Source organism: Gobio gobio (genome assembly GCF_949357685.1).
Source record: "Gobio gobio genome assembly, chromosome: 12".
NCBI lineage: Eukaryota > Metazoa > Chordata > Actinopteri > Cypriniformes > Gobionidae > Gobio > Gobio gobio.
The window spans coordinates 50945701-50963203 of NC_137105.1; the positions used below are offsets into that span (position 1 = coordinate 50945701).

A 17503-nucleotide genomic window follows, 5' to 3' on the forward strand; every position below is an offset into this window, starting at 1 on the left:
ATTAACAAACATTAACTTCTTGGCAACTAATTGAAATAAGTTGAAGCACTAAAATTACTAACTAGAAATTAAAAACCTGAAAATATAAAAATAAAAGCTAACTCTTATTAATATTAATATGTTGGCAATATGTGAGGAATATTAGCGCTCACTGTTTGCAGACGGTGGGTTTGGACGTCCACTCGGGTCGGTCGAAGTTCCCACACTCATCCACCAAAGTGCCGTCATCGCTGCACTCGTCCTGAAAACACGGATAACATGAAACAACACGACGTGTCAATATGAGGGAAATCCTGAGTAAAATAAACACCACAGCTGGAATCTAAAATACACCATTTCTGTCAAAACCGTTCCATTGGTGCACAACGTCAGCAGCTGTTTGCATTAATAACCTTTTTATTGACATATTTAAGTGTTTACACTACTGTCAAAAGTTTGGGGTTGATAAGATTTTTTTATATTTTTGAAAGAAGTCTCATATGCTCACCAAGCAGAGTAAAGCAGAAATATTGCGTATGTTTTAATATAATCAATTAATCAATTAAAATAATATAATAAAATACATTTAATTTATAATATAATATCAAATATAATTTAATATATCATACAGTCAATTAATAAATTAATATAATACCATAATTAATATAATATAAAATATATAATATAAAAATAAAATATAATATATCATACCGTTAATTAATACATGAATATAATATCATAATTAATTCAATTAATATAATATAAAATATATAAAATAAAATGTATATCATACTGTAAATTAACACACTAATATAATATCATAATTAATTCAATTAATATAATATAAAATATATAATAACAAAAATATAATATATCATACCGTTAATTAATAAATTAATATAATATCATAAATAATTAAATTTATATAAAATATATAACAAAATAAAATATAATATCATACCATTAATTAATAAATTAATATAATATAATTAATTCAATTAATATATAATATAAAATAAAATATATAATACCGTTCATTAATAAATTAATATAATATAATTAATAATATATTATAAAATAAAATATATCATATAATTAATTAATACATTAATATAATGTATTTTATAATACAATTAATAATATAATATAATTAATTAATATAATTAATATAATAATTATAATATAATGAATGTATAATATATTATAAAATATATAATACAATAAATCATAATTAATTAATACATTAATGTAACAATTCATAATACAATATAAAATATAACGAATTAATATAATTAATAATACAATAACATTTATGATATAATGAATTTATAATATAACAAAATATATAATTAATTAATATAATATAATTAATAATATAACAACATTTATAATATAATAAAATGTATAATATAATACATAAAATTATAATTTATATAATTTATAATACAAATAATTAATAACACAATATAAAATATACAATATCATTACTTAATATATTTATATAATAAAATTAATTTATAATATATAATATAATAATTTATCAAATATAATACAATATTCCTGTGATCAAAGCTGAATTTTCAGCATAATTACTCCAGTCTTCAGTGTCACATGATCCGTCAGATATTTCTTATAATTATCAATGTTGAAAACAGTTGTGCTGCTTCAGACGGTGATACATTTTTTACACAACTCTTTGATGAATAGAAAGTTCAAAAGCCTTTATTAGAAATATAAATCTTTTGTAGCATTATAAATGTCTTTCCTGTCACGTTTGATCAATTTAACGCATCCTTGAATGAATAGAAGTATGCATTTCTTCCAAAGTAAATACAACAAGATTATCCAGATTATCAACCGGAAGTGAATTACCGGACATGAGCTCTGGTCATCAGAGAACTGGGCGTCGTCTGCTCCGTAGCACTCGATGATCCTGTGCAAACCATCTGCAATCAGAGCCAAAGGTTAGTGGAGCAGTGAGAGTCCAGCAGCCGAGCGTCTTTAGCACATCTGCTCACCCGTGAAGTGCTGCGGGTTCCCATCGGCTGCAGATCTGAGCGGGCCGTGGTCTTCCTGCTCCTGCGATCCTCCATCTGTGGGCGGGCTGGAGGAGGCGGCAGTGCTATGGGCCGGAGCCTGAGGCTGGTACAGCGGGTTTGGCTCAACATGAGCCTTCTCCAGACCCGGGAAACAGATTACAGCGAGATACCAGTGTGCACTAGGCGGACAGAGAAAGACGGGTCATGTGAGTCCATTTAAAAACATGACAATACACCAACTAGGGCTGTACGATTAATCGAAAAATAACCGAAACCGACATTCAGAACCTCTAACCGACGTATTTTTCCCATGTCGGTTATTTCGGTTTTCACGTGACTCCGCCCCGTCAGTCACATCAAGTGCAGTTTGCAGACACACACAGATGCAGGAGCAGTTATCTGGGTTTATAGACGCCCAGACTCACTATAGTAGCTGCACGTTTTACACAGTTTATACAGGTCAGTTAATTGCTGTTCTTATAGCCTACGCGCTGACACACACACACACACACACACACACAGAGACGGCGCGCGCAAGCCCCGAAGCCGCTTTCACTTTCGTGCTCGTAAAGTTTGTCAAGTAAATGCGTTTAAACGCGACAACGCGCGCGCCCTGAAGGCAGACCTCTTTCACCTGCGTTCTCGCACAGCTTTGTCATTTGTATGTGGTTTAAGCCCTGTCAGTTTGAACATTAAAGCAAGTTTCGACCATCAGATGTGTATTATGTTGAGCTAATGCCTGATTTATTGTGACAAACGAACACTCAGACAGAAGCTCGCACATCACGTGAAGATCGCGCGCAGAAACGCAGGATCAACGCTGTCCTGTGACTAAAGTAAAATCACTAAAGTAGCTTAGAAACTCAAACGTTATTTTAATACCTTTGAAGTAAGTATAAACCACAGCTTCATAATGAATAGAGACAGTAAGAGTAATTCACACACACAATCACTCTCTCATTAATGCATTCAAATAAATGTAATGTAGGCATACAGTGTTAATGTATCTGTATCTGATGTACAACAAGCAGAAATCTGCTCCATAGACAATAACTGCTGAAAGTCAACCGTTTCCTTCAAGTATTTTAAAATCACAAAGAAATGCACTTTTTCATTAGAAAAAAAAAATCCACTTTTAATAGTAGAAAATATTTACAGTACAAACCTTGTCATGAACTTACTCAAAAAACTTGTGAGGGCAAAAAAAAAAAAAAAAGCAAAATAATCGTTCATTAATCGTAATCGAGGTCAAATGTTCAAGTAATCGAGGTTTTTATTTTTGGTCAAATCGTTACAGCCCTAACACCAACAATATGTTATTTTTGCATCATTGGGATACTGTTTACAGTAGGGCTGTGCGATATTGAAGAAAAATGCGATATGCGAAATCCTTGTTAAATAATGCGATATTCGATATGCGATACGATATTGCCTTAAGTGTGTAAAATCTATTTCTTTCCCCAACTGATATCCTTCACTTGAAGCATAACCCAGGGGTTTTCAAACTTTATGATGCCAAGGACCACCAAATATGAGGAACCTTTTATGAGGGACCTCCTTCTTAAAATACATCTATATATTTTTATGTATAAAAAAACAAAAACATTTAAACTGTTAGATAAGTAGTAAGCAGGGCTCTACGCTAACATTTTTCTTGAGGAGCACAGTCAAAAATTTAGGAGCACTTTCTGTTCAATAACACGCATTCCAATTATAACTTTCCAAATACAGGATTATCTTTGTCCCTTTAAAAGAATGTACAGGGGCATTTTTACCTAGCCTGGCGTGGCCATACTCAATTCTAGTCAGAATATGAGTCTGGTACCGCTCCATTGAGCTTTGATTATGGGGCGTGTTTCAACCGAGCCAGGAAAGACCTCAATTGGATAGACCCACAACCAATCAGAGCAACGGAGCGACGCGTAACGTTAGTTGTCAAATGTCAACAGAACTCAACTGCACTGTTGCCAAGTCCGTGTTTTTCTCCATGTCCGCGGGTTGAAGCGACCCCAATTATGTGATTATATAAACCCAGGAATGCGAATTTTAGCAGGCAACCTTGCCAAAATAACATATTTTGCCAACCAAACGCCATTTTTTTCCGGAGAACCCCCCGGAAAGTTATTGTTTTGGGCTATAGTTTTGAGTAGCAATTGTGCGCGACATTGCAAAAACACTTGGCAACCCTGTCTGCACGCACGCTGGATTAAGTAACGTTACAAGAAAAAGATGAGTGTAAACGATCTTTGCCAGTAATAAAATAATTTAAGGATACACAGAGTACTTACCAACACGATCATCGTTTCTGAGAGAACTAGTGAAGGTGAATGCATATACGAACAAGTTCTCCGTTTAGGATAAGAGCAAATTCAACCCAAGAGCCTTCGATGACGTGGATGATTACGTTACTGTTGATCATCTGTCCATCATCGTCTAAAGCCCGCCCTGACAATTTCATTGGTCCGAACAGTTTCTGTTCGGGCATAATTACTCCTCTATGGAGCGAGTCCAGACCGAATTGCCCGAGCAAAAATTTTTGTGGGCGGGGCTAAATTCGGCTGGCATCCAGGCTAATTTTTACCATTATAAGAGCAATGTTTTCTAATCCTATGAAATATATGGATCATCTTGTCAATTTCTTCAATTAAAATAGAAATGTTGTTTTTAAAATTTTAATTTAACCAATAAATTCAGTTAGAGCAATAAGCCACAATCAGACTGTTACCAATCTAATTAAATCAGCATCAAAAGATCCATCTTTGCACTGTAGAAGTGGCACAGCAGCTCTATCTGAAGTGCTGTTTAGACTGTTTAATGCAGCTCATGGGTAAATAATGTTGTATGAATGTTTTAAATTAAAGTTTTTGAATTTAGAAATGGGTTATGTACAAGTTAAACTTTAAAAGTTTGATATTTGAAATATCTTAACATCAGCTTTAATATAACATCATAACAAATATCTTAACATCAGCTATTGGACTTTTGTACAAGATAAGTATCACATTTGCAATCATGCCAGCTCGGAGCAATAGCAGTCCGTAACTTTAGGCGCTCTGGCGCTAATAAACATAACTGCAGGCGTTTTGCGGAAGAACACTGCAGCCGGATCTACTTCTCTCTGTTTATGTCTATGGCGAGGCACACAGGGACTGTGCTCCTCCGCAGCGCTGCGACCCGAACTGGAATAAAATAGTCTGAATATAAACACTTATTATACGTGTACCGTAGTGATTCAGGGTAAGATGAAAACACGGTTTGGAAAATGTATTCATGATGTACTCTCATATAAACATCTAGTAATTTTTAAACACGAGAAAAGTTGTGGACTGCAGCTGATAAAGATTAAATCAAGAATTCATACAGGGGCTTTTTTAAATTATTATTTATGAATTCATTTTTGGTGTCATTTTTGCCCCAAGCCCACGTTAATTTCCGACCTTGTTTATGATAATCCAAATGTGGTATTTCTAGTTAATTTGGATTTGGCTGCAAAGAAACATCAGCGCGAGGCGTAGGGTTGGGTATCGTTTGGTTTTTTTTTCGATTCCGGTGCTAAACCGATACTTTTAAAGCGGTACCGGGGCCTAAACGGTGCCTGAACCGATACTTTAAAAAAAAAAAGGCCACAAAACGAGGTGGATGACATTAAATGGCTTTTTATTTATTTATTTTTATTTAAATTGAACCATTTATTAAAAGTTTAATGTATACTTAAATGTATGAATATAAATAAATACAAAACACAATTGACTTATTTACAAATTATAATTGACTTATTTACAAATTCACAGTAAAACCTAAGCCACCTAACCCAACTACAACAGGCCTAATATAACTCTAAATAACAGTTACAGTAATAACAGCAGTCGTCTGTATTCTTGCTCTGCTACAAACCAGCTTCGAGCTTCAGCTTTATTTTGAAATATGATCATATTCTCTGGCTAAATATTTTAGAACGCATCGCCTTAATGTTTCCATGGCGACGCGTCATGTTTCTCACATGACACACAGCAGCCGCAATAGCGCTGACAGCTCAGCTGTATCGGGTTTATTTCGTTTTTTCTTTTTATTCAAAATATTCACAAACATCTTAACTGTGTCACGAACTATCTGATGTTCAAATGTGTGAGTGAATGTGTGTTAGTTGATCTATAAAGCGCAATGGGCGGCGCCATGTTAGTTTGCGCCTCAGAATCGGATCTGTCGGATTTACAACACTTGAGTTCATTCTCGTCTCACGAAATACATGAAAGTAAGTGACCAGTGAACTGGAGGAAGAATAGAGTAAACGATATAGTTACTGTATAATGTGCATTTATCTGATGTGAATAAAACACGTAACGTTAGTCAAATTATAACCGTCTGAAAGGATTGTCATAGCCGCTTCCATAGACATCAGTGTGTGTTTTGTTGCTAGTAGCCTACTTATGAGCATTTAAATGTCTGAAACCTGAAATAAACATGATGTGGTTGAAAACACTGAATAGTTGTCATGAGTTGTGATGTGACCAGAGCTGAGCGTCTGTCTCTGGCTCGGTGCTCAGCCAAAGTGCGAAAGCACGTTTGAATTTTGGCACCGAAATGAGGAAGCCGAAATCTGCGTTCTGATTCGGTCCGGTACATACCGGTTATATAAGTACATGGCACCGGGTTTCGGTACCCAACCCTAGCGAGGCGTCTGGTAAGTGCGCATGGCCGCGTCACACCCGTTTCACCTATAGTAAACAATCTGTGAAGTGTAGTCCGTTGCACACGTTTTTTGCACATGCTCTGCTGACAGAAGGCATGACAAGCAGTCGATCTCAGAGATCGAAACATAACTGTTGCTCAGTCAGTGTTGATGCACTTTGGCAGTTTTTATTCCAATTGTATTATAGGCTACATCTATTCATGAGAATCGATTGGGTCACTCGCACCGGTGCGCCTAAATATTTTTTCACAGTGGCACGCAGTAATTTTCAGGCGCAAATGCACCCAAAATGGTTGAGCCCTGGTAAGTGTGACATTTATAATTACAACATATGGTTTCCAAACTTAAATCGGCTGTGCTTAATGTTGGATGTATAAACCCGAAGAAGAACATTTTCAATTAAAAAATATTTGTATAAGCAACTTTTTACAATAAATGTATGTAAGCAGCTCACATACTGCGTTAAGAATATCGCCTTACAACCCCAGTGAGCGAGATAACGGGGACTATAGTGAGGTAAACGTATAACAAAGCAAACATATACTACAATTCTGGAAAGTATGTACACTGCAAAAAAGAAGAGAAACATTTAGAAATGAAACCGTTAGAATATATTCGGTAGACTTTATCCATTTTTGCTTTGTCTTTTTATTCTCTGAAATGTTCTGGGGATCCCTTAGAAGCTCCCCGGACCCCTGTTTGAAAACCCCTGGCATAACCGACTGTGTTTTCATGAATACTCATCAAGACGGCCATTTTGACACAACTGTGTGTGTATTTGACAGTTCGAGTGAGTAACAAGACATGAAAAAAGAACGGCTTGTGCGCACGTTTCAGTGTGTGTGTGTGTGTGTGTGTCAGACAGCGCGAGACTGCAAGGAGTTGTTTTTTGCAAGTTATTGTGTTTAATAACACTTTTTAACGTCAAGCAAGTCACATTAGTAACAGTTGTGTGCTCAGTCTATTCTCTGATGTATGCGTAGACCTAAAACGTACACTTTTCACAATGTTGAAGTAGCCTATTAAAATCATTCAGATATTGCGTGCCCTTGCGATATGTACATTTGCGATATTTCGATAATTTCGATATATTGCACAGCCCTAGTTTAGAGCAATTTTAATATATTCTGTTATATTTATCTCAAAGAAAGACATTGACAGGCAATCCTCTAATGAACAGCTCCTCGTGTAACTGATGGTGAGATGAGAAAAACACTCACGACTCGTTGATGGGCACAAAGATGAAGTCTTTCTGGAAGAGATCCACGTGACGCGTCCATGTCTTCACTCTGTTGTGTTTCCTCTTCTGAATGCTGCAACACACACATCCGAAAATGAGCCTCAGTGCTAACCGGCCCAGCGAGCGAGTGAATGTTTGAGTAAATGAAGCAAGCTCACGGTATGCTGGACGTGTCGATGGCGCTTCTCCGCTCTCTTTGATTGAGTCTCTTGTAGAAGAACGAGCTAAACACATGACTGCGGACAGCATCTTCCTTCTTTAACTTCTCCAAAAACAGGTATCTAGAAGCAGACAGCACACATGCTTCTCAGAAAATGCATACAAAATCAAGTTCACCCCACGAAAAGTGTATTTTTGTTAATCGAGGAAATATAATTTGAGACATTTCAACTGTACATTTTAGCAATAATCTCATGCTGTGGGAAAAGTTAATACACCCACGTACCGCCCATTAATCACTATATTAATTGCCTAAAATTCAATCAAATGCACTAATTAGTAGGACACACCGATCAGGCATAACATTATGAAGTGAATAACACTGATGATCTCTGTTAGTGGGTGGGATATATTAGGCAGCAAGTGAACATTTTGTCCTCAGAGTTGATGTGTTAGAAGCAGGAGAAATGGGCAAGCGTAAGGATTTGAGCGAGTTTGACAAGGGCCAGATTGTGACGGCTAGAAGACTGGGTCAGAGCATCTCCAAAACTGCAGCTCTTGTGGGCTGTTCCCGGTCTGCAGTGGTCAGAATCTATCAAAAGGAATAATAATGCGCCGCCACAAAGCACAAATGCTTCAGGAATGGTTTGAGGCGTTGACTCTGCCTCCAAATTCCCCAGATCTCAATCAAATCGAGCATCTGTGGGATGTGCTGAACAAACAAGTCCAATCCATGGAGGCCCCACCTCGCAACTTACAGGACTTAAAGGATCTGCTGCTAACATCTTGGTGCCAGATACCACAGCACACCTTCAGGGGTCTAGTGGAGTCCATGCCTCGACGGGTCAAGGGGACCAACACAATATTAGGTCATAATGTTATGCCTGATCGGTGTATATAAACCAATAAACTCAAGTAATTTGAAGCACATAGTGTTAGCATTACACCCACGTCATAAAAGTGATTTAAAAGACACTTCTAATTGTATTTCTCATCTTAAAAACGTGTGTTCGTGCATCGTGGGGCAGCTCTCGAAAATCAACACAACATCTGGAGCACCAGAAGAACAAGAAAGGGAATAAAAAGAGAATGTTTTGGCCGATCATTTACAATGGCAACTGCGTTTTGGGGCCTGAAAATGTCGTTTCCGCGGATCCGTGTGAACATTAGTATTAAAGGGTTAGTTCACCAAAAAATGAAAATTCTGTCATTAATTACTTCCCCTCATGTCGTTGGACACCCGTCAGACCTCCGTTCATCTTCAGACACAAATGAAGATATTTTAGTGTAAATCTGATGCTCTGAAAGGCCTCCATTGGCTCAATGCACTTTACACTCTCAAGACCCTTAAAAGGCACTAAAGACGTCGTTACAAAGTCCATCTCACTACAGTGGTTCTAAAATAACTTTATGGAGTGACGAGAATAGTTTTTGTGCGCAAAAAAACCCTAAATAACGACTTATATAGTGATGACGATTTCAAAGCACGGCCTCATGAAGCTTCGAAGCGTTATGAATCAGTGAGTCGAATCATGATTCGGATCGCATGTCAAACCGCCAAACTGCTGAAATTTGGCGATTCAAACTGCTGAATCGACTCACTGATTCATAACGCTTCAAACTGCTGAATCGACTCACTGATTCATAACGCTTCGAAGCTTCATGAGGCCGTGTTTTGAAATCGTTATCACTATATAAGTCGTTATTTAGGGTTTTTTTGCGCACAAAAACTATTCTCGTCATTCATAAAGTTATTGTAGAACCACTGTAGTGAGATGGACTTTGTAACGACGTCTTTAGTGCCTTTTAAGGGTCTTGAGAGTGTAAAGTGCCAATGTGCCAATGGAGGCCTTTCAGAGCATCAGATTTACACTAAAATATCTTCATTTGTGTCTGAAGATGAACGGAGGTCTGACGGGTGTCCAACGACATGAGGGTGAGTAATTAATGACAGAATTTTCATTTTTGGGTGAACTAACCCTTTAAATGTGAAATGCCCACATGGGACAAAACCTTTCATGGGGTGCACTTATTTTTTTAAAGCACTGTATTTGGGCTCAACACTCAACACTGATTGAAATAAAGATAATGACTTTAAATAGAAGTCGATGATGACGTCGTTGAGAAACTCTCCGTCATTCAGACAGTGCAGGTCCTCGTTGGTTACAGAGATCCCTCCTTTAGCAGGCGGTGGGGGGTAAACCAACAACCTGCAGAAAAAACAACAACGGTCACACAAGTTTTGTAGATGTACACAATTGTAGTTGTTTCACACATGGCCAGGGCTCAACGCAGGTCTTACTTGACGATTGGACCAGTGAAGGTCGGCTGGAGCTCTGCCATCTCATCGTCCTCTTCACAGAACTCCAGGAGCCGAGCAGACATGCGTGTCTGGAAACTCGTCGCTACAGAAGGGATGAGGGCTATTGGGGCTGTATTTGCTGTTGCCACGGTAACCGTCACAACCGAAAGGGATGCTGAGGGTGGTGAAGATGGAGCTGTTGCTAATACCACAGGTTTCTCTTCTTTACCCTGAGGTGAAGGACAGAGATTGGCAGCTTTAACACATAGATGATTACAAAACATCAAGTCAGAATAACCATGAATGAGCACAACATAAAAATCACCCTTTCTTTCTTTTTGGAGGCTTTATTGTACTCAACCAGTCTAACGTTGGCCTCCTCAAAATTGATCTTCTTGGGGAAATCTGGCAGTTTGTTGTTCCGGCCGATTTCGGCAAGGATATCCTCCAGAATCATTTGCTCTTGCATCGTGGGGCCGCTCTCGAAAATCAACACGATAAACTTCTCGTCGTCTGTAGAGCATCGGCGGGACAAGAAAGGGAAATTAAAGAGAAAAGATTTAGTCCAAATGTAAGCAGAGAACCAAGACAATGAAGGGGACCTATTATGCACTTTTTCACAAGATGCAAGTCTCTGGTGTCCCCACAAAACCCCACAGATAATTTATTATAGCTAATCAAATTTGCCCTGGATGTGAGCAAAAACACAGATTTTGTGTGTGTCCCTTTAAATGCAAATGAGCTACATTTCCAGAAGAGGGCTGTGCCTTTACAGCTCCGACAACAACAAAACCGGACAATCTCACGCAGCCGAAATGTCAAAAATGTTCATTAGCTGTGTTCAGCCTTGAACCGGAGTTGGACACTGATAGAGAGACTCGGGACGCAGTTACAACTTTTAGACTGCAACTGTAGTTGTTGTAGAGTTAAACTGATTCAACTCAACTGATGTACCATCATGTTAAAGGGTTAGTTCACCCAAAAATGAAAATTCTGTCATTAATTACTCACCCTCACGTCGTTCGAGACCCGTAAGACCTCCGTTCATATTCGGAACACAAATGAAGATATTTTAGTGTAAAGCTGATGCTGAGAAAGGCTTCAGATAGGCCTCCATTGGCATTCAGTACACTTATACTCCCAAGACCGATAAAAGGCTCTTAAAATGTCGTTACAAAGTCCATCTCACCACAGTGACTCTACAATCATTTTACGATGCGACGACAATAGTTTTTGTGCGCAAAAAAAAAAATCAAAATAACACCTTTTTCCAACTTGTTACTGCCTTCCGTGTGTGTCTCCACGACGCATGCGCGAGAATATGACGCAGATCCGGCGTTCGGACACATGACCCAGAAGTGATTTGTTTACAATCAGAGGAAGACGCGCGTGTCTAAGCTGTTGGATTCTACATTGATCGTGCTTTAGGTCTCGGCGTAGTGCTCAAAATGGGGTTAGAGTGTGCATTTCATGGATTCCCGAACCCCGGCGCTACGTCATATTCTCGCGCATGCGTCGTGGAGACACACACGGAAGACAATAACAAGTTGGATAAAGGTGTTATTTTGATTTTTTTTTCGCACAAAAACTATTGTCGTCGCATCGTAAGATTATTGTAGAGTCACTGTGGTGAGATGGACTTTGTAACGACATTTTAAGAGCCTTTTATCGGTCTTGGGAGTATAAGTGTACTGAATGCCAATGGAGGCCTATCTGAAGCCTTTCTCAGCATCAGCTTTACACTAAAATATCTTCATTTGTGTTCCGAATATGAACGGAGGTCTTACGGGTCTCGAACGACATAAGGGTGAGGAATTAATGACAGAATTTTCATTTTTGGGTGAACCAACCCTTTAATCTAAAAATCTTTCAGAAACAACTTTTGTGCAAATCCACCGTTGAACTGACCCTCGTTTGTGAAGCAGTCCGAAGCAAATGATTTGCACAAATATTCAAGATTCAAGATTCAAGAGATTTATTTGTCACATACACAATTATATAGATCATATATAACCAGCAGTGAAATGAAAGTCAGGTCCGCTCCATGGACAGTGCAATATTAAAGAAAAAAATACAACACAGATGAAAATATACATAGAAGTACAATATACACAGATAAAAAAAAATATTCATAAATAAAGCTATGAGAAAATGAATTAAGGCTAATCGTGTACAAGAGGCAATGTGCATATGTGCATTATACTGTAGTCTTAAATATTAAGATACACAGGAATGTATAAGAGGTAAAAGTGCAAAAGTGCAAACGGGTCGACACTGACAGTATGTCACATCGAGGTAGTGAATGATGAAGATCTACTGATAAGTGGATATTAAGTATAGACATCAAGATGTTAAGATGCTGGTTTTGAATTTAAGAGCCTGATGGCCTGGGGGAAGAAACTCCTCCTGAGTTTTTGCCATCAGACTACGGAAGCGCTTACCAGATGGCAGCAAAGTAAAAAGATGGTTACTGGGGTGGATGGAGTCTTTGATGATTTTAACAGCTCTGCTTTTGCAGCGTTTGAGGTAGATGTCCTGTAGAGAGGGGAGAGCAGACCCTGAGATGCACTCAGCTAAGCGCACAATTCTCTGAAGGGCTTTGCAGTCTTGATTAGAGCGGTTCCCATACCACACTGAGATACACTGAGTCAGTACACTTTCTATGGCCCCTGAATAGAAAGTTTTCAGGATTGCTGGTGAGACCCTGAATTTCCTCAGCTGTCGCAGATGGTAAAGTCTTTGCCTGGCTTTATTTATCTGTGTTTGAATGTGGGTAGTCCAAGTCAGGTCCTCAGAGATGTTTAGGTACTTGAGGCTTCTCACCCTCTCCACAGGGGTCCCGCTGATCATAAGAGGAGTGTAGGGCTGCTGCTGTCTCTTCCTGAAGTCCACAATCAGTTCTTTAGTTTTGCTCACATTCAGAGAGAGACAGTTGTCCCGGCACCATGATGTTAATCTCTCTACCTCACCCAGGTATGCGGTCTCATTGTTGTTGTGAATGAGGCCCAGAACCACAGTATCATCAGCAAATTTGATAATAGATGAGGAGCTGTGGGATGACACGCGGTCATGTGTGTAGAGAGAGTAGAGCAGGGGACTCAGGACACAGCCCTGTGGGGCTCCTACGTTCAGGGTGATAAAGTTGGATGAGTACTGGCCTACTTTCACCACTTGAGGTCTGCCGGTAAGGAAATCAAGAATCCAGATGCAAAGTGAAGAATTCAGGCCAAGGTCCATGAGTTTAGACGCTAGCTTTATGGGGACAATAGTATTGAAAGCTGAGCTATAGTCGATAAATAGCAGCCTCGCATAGTTCTTATTATTACTGTCAATGTGTGTGAGAGAAGAGTGCAGAATGTGAGAGATGGCATCATCCGTGGATCTGTTGGGGCGATAAGCAAACTGGAGGGGGTCCAGAGTATCCGGGATGGAGGAGCAGATTATGTTTTTAACCAGACCCTCAAATACCTTCATGACTATTGATGTAAGGGCCACTGGACGATAGTCATTCAGACAAGAGGGTTTATTGTTCTTAGGCACAGGGATAATGACCGATTTTTTGAAGGAGGTGGGAACCACCGATGTAGCAAGAGACTCATTAAAGATAGTTGTAAACAAACCAGCGAGCTGAACAGCGCAGGACCGCAGAATACGGCCAGAAATCCCATCAGGTCCGGCTGCTTTCCTGACGTTCACTCGCTTTAATGCCCTCCGAACCTCATCCTCAGACACGGTGATCATATGATTATCGCTGCTCTGACTGCTGCTTCCCAGCGCGCTGATCGGCAGACTCGCGCTGCTTAGATTGTTTTCAAAGCGGCCGTAGAAAGTGTTTAGCTCGTCAGCCAACGACGGATCTACGCTCACCTGAGCAGAGGATTTATTTCCGAAGGCACAGATGGTCCTAAGTCCTTGCCACATGCGTCGGGAGTCATTGAGATATAACACCTTTAAAGCTACACTGTGTGATATTTTCCCCCATCTAGTGGTGAACTGGTATATGACCATCCAGTGAATATTAGTTTCTGTTCCTCTCAATTCCGATTTTGTTTTAACTCCTACGGTGGCCGATTTAGTCCAAGATTAACATGGCTTCCAGTTCGACCTCGTCCACATTCGACACGGTGCCATCGAGTGTTAAAACGCCAAAGGCGAAGCTTGAATTTACGGGTATGTCCCTCTTTGGCTAATGTACTTTCAAGATGGAGGGGCAACATGGCGACCCGCATTCAAACCCTCACCCGTATGTATTTACAATGGCATATTATAAACTTACGAGAATTCTTTATTACTTGAAAGAAGTAAATATACACTAATGAGCACATATATTTTTGAAAGAACTAAGTGTTTTTAGCTAAGAATAAACCAAAAAGGTACACAGTGTAGCTTTAACGACTTTCTTCTGCACATGAATCAAGCGTATAGCGTCAGTTCTGGCAGGTAACGTTTGTCAAGCTCGCATCAGCTGACCACATCTAGCTATAGGAATACGACGTCTATCACAGCACATATATACTGTATATATAGCTCCTCAGTACTATCAGCAGCTATCGTGTTCTCCAGAGCTCATTTTACCTCCTCCATCCCCAGCTCCTCCTGTCATCCAGTCAGGATTTGGTGATCTGATTTCCCTTGATTCAGACTAAATCCCTGAATTCCCTGTTTACCCTAAGGGGGATTATTGCTGCTCTTACCCAGAACGGAACCATACCGGCAATCCAAACTAAATGCTAATAGTCAATCAATCATCTTTGACGATAGTGGTCCTGACAGAATTGAAGTTCAACCGCGCTGTCCTCAGTGGCTCAGATGTCTGGAGTTTATGAGACTCTTATGTTCGCTGTTACATAACAGATAATAACAGAACATTTGTAATTTATTTGGGCGCAGACATTGTACATCTCCAGCTGCTAGAGCGAGGACACAGAAATGGCGACTGCTGCGGCTCAATCAGGGCGGATCGTGAGCAGTCATGGGAGGGGAAATCTGCTCGTTTGTTCGGAGATGATGTTTATGATTTATGGGGATTATAAAAAAAAAAAATGAGTGGGTGGATTTGTAATATTCCAGGCTGGTTGTGTACCTTATAAATGGATCTATTTACCTATTTTCATAATAGGACCCCATTAAAACAAAACCACTACCAGCTTGGAGCAATTTTACGTCTGTTCCTACTAGGGCTGGGTAAAAAAAAATATTGATTTCTCGATTTTAATCGATTCTCATTTTTAGAAAACAATATCGATTCTTAAATCCCAAGAATCGATTAGTCTATTTTTTTTTTACGAAATTCAAAAACATAAACCGTTTTGGCACTGTGGCGTGAGATCGAGAACCAGCAGCGCGGAGCAAACATGAACGGATCTTCTCTTCCGCCTTAATACCAGTAACAGCGTGAAATAAACACCAATGAGCTTCTGAGCGTGTGTTAAAGATACAGAACAACTTACCGAAATCCGTATCGCCACATAGAATCGCTCAATCAGTGTTTCAACCTCAGAAAGACGCAAGTAAAACGGCTTACAAGTAAACAATGTCACGTCAGTTACCTCAGAAAAACCATATCCAGTTTCCATAAACTCGTTAGTCAGCTAAAAAAATTAACTCAAGAGAGGAGCATTTTGTTAATTATATGCACTACATTACATAGGATATTTATTGTCAATGTTCTTCCATATTTAATCAATCTGTCAAGTTATGACAGCCACCCTTTAAATGTTTATATTTCAAAAAAATAATAATAATTGGAGAATTATGATTATGTAATTGTAAAGTTAATATTATAACTATTATTATATTTTAAAAAAACATAATTGAGTGTCATTTAAGTGTTTGTATACAAATCAGTTAATTTTTACCTTCAATATTAGTAGGCTAATGTAGTATCAACTGACTCCCATAGTTTACAACATTAGTTCAGAAATTAGTTTTCCTTGAGAAAATTTTCCATGTATTATACATGATACATATCCAAAATAATCGATATTGAATTGAATCGAAAATCGAATTGAAAGCTTGTGAATCGAAATCGAATTGAATTGTGAAATTTGTGTCAATACCCAGCCCTAGTTTCTACAGTATATCTAACTTTCCAGTGACAAAAACAAATGCATACAAGACAGAGGTCACGATTTTTGTGTTGGACCTTCTGGGGCTTTAAACAGCTACACTATTGTTGAATCATTAACTCATTCGCACATTTACAATAAGCACATGTACAGTGGCTCCAAAAAGTGTCAGTCTGCATTGTCAAACGCCTGGAGCTTGATTTCACAGACTGAAAGGGTTAGTTCACCCAAAAATGAAAATTCTGTCATTAATTACTCACCCTCATGTCGTTCGAGACCCGTCAGACCTCCGTTCATCTTCAGACACAAATGAAGATATTTTAGTGTAAATCTGATGCTGAGAAAGGCCTCCATTGGCACGGTTCACTCTCAAGACCCTTAAAAGGCACTAAAGACGTCGTTACAAAGTCCATCTCACTACAGTGGTTCTAAAATAACTTTATGAATCGGCGACAATAGTTTTTGTGCGCAAAAAAACCCTAAATAACGACTTATATAGTGATAACGATTTTAAAACACGGCCTCATGAAGCTTCGAAGCGTTATGAATCAGTGAGTCGATTCAGCGGTTTAAATCGCCAAATTTCAGCAGTTTGGCGGTTTGACACGCGATCCGAATCATGATTCGACTCACTGATTCATAACGCTTCGAAGCTTCATGATGCCGTGTTTTGAAATCGTCATCACTATAGAAGTCGTTATTTAGGGTTTTTTTGCGCACAAAAACTATTCTCGCCGATTCATAAAGTTATTGTAGAACCACTAGTGAGATGTAGTGTTGTTTTTGGCGGCCTGTTTTAATTTTAGTTTTAGTCTAGTCTTTGTGTCAAGCTGTCATTTTAGTTTTTATTAGTTTTAGTCATAGTCATACTATTTTTAGTCTAGTCAAGTTTTAGTTGACTAAAAGTCTGAGCATTTTAGTCTTATTTTAGTCAGAATTATCTATGGCTATTTTCGTCTAGTTTTAGTCGACGATAACTGATGACATTTTAGTCAAGTTTTAGTCAAGGAAAATTGTATTTTAGTC

General features: G+C 38.6%; 1 protein-coding gene across 8 annotated transcripts in view; it reads right to left on the bottom strand.

Moving 5' to 3' along the window:
- Positions 1–17503, bottom strand: part of senp6a (SUMO specific peptidase 6a) — a 52405-nt gene that overhangs the window by 6014 nt on the left and 28888 nt on the right. For 4 of the 8 annotated variants that reach the window (XM_079831813.1, XM_079831817.1, XM_079831818.1 and 1 more), the window contains 8 exons: positions 10735–10922; positions 10410–10639; positions 10201–10317; positions 8107–8229; positions 7929–8021; positions 1998–2197; positions 1852–1925; positions 153–241 (listed from right to left, as the gene is read on the bottom strand). In XM_079831813.1, the coding sequence (XP_079687939.1) occupies positions 153–241; positions 1852–1925; positions 1998–2197; positions 7929–8021; positions 8107–8229; positions 10201–10317; positions 10410–10639; positions 10735–10922 (1114 nt within the window). The remainder of the gene's footprint in view (positions 1–152; positions 242–1851; positions 1926–1997; positions 2198–7928; positions 8022–8106; positions 8230–10200; positions 10318–10409; positions 10640–10734; positions 10923–17503) is intronic. The other 4 variants (XM_079831820.1, XM_079831819.1, XM_079831816.1 and 1 more) reach the window with 1 other exon arrangement.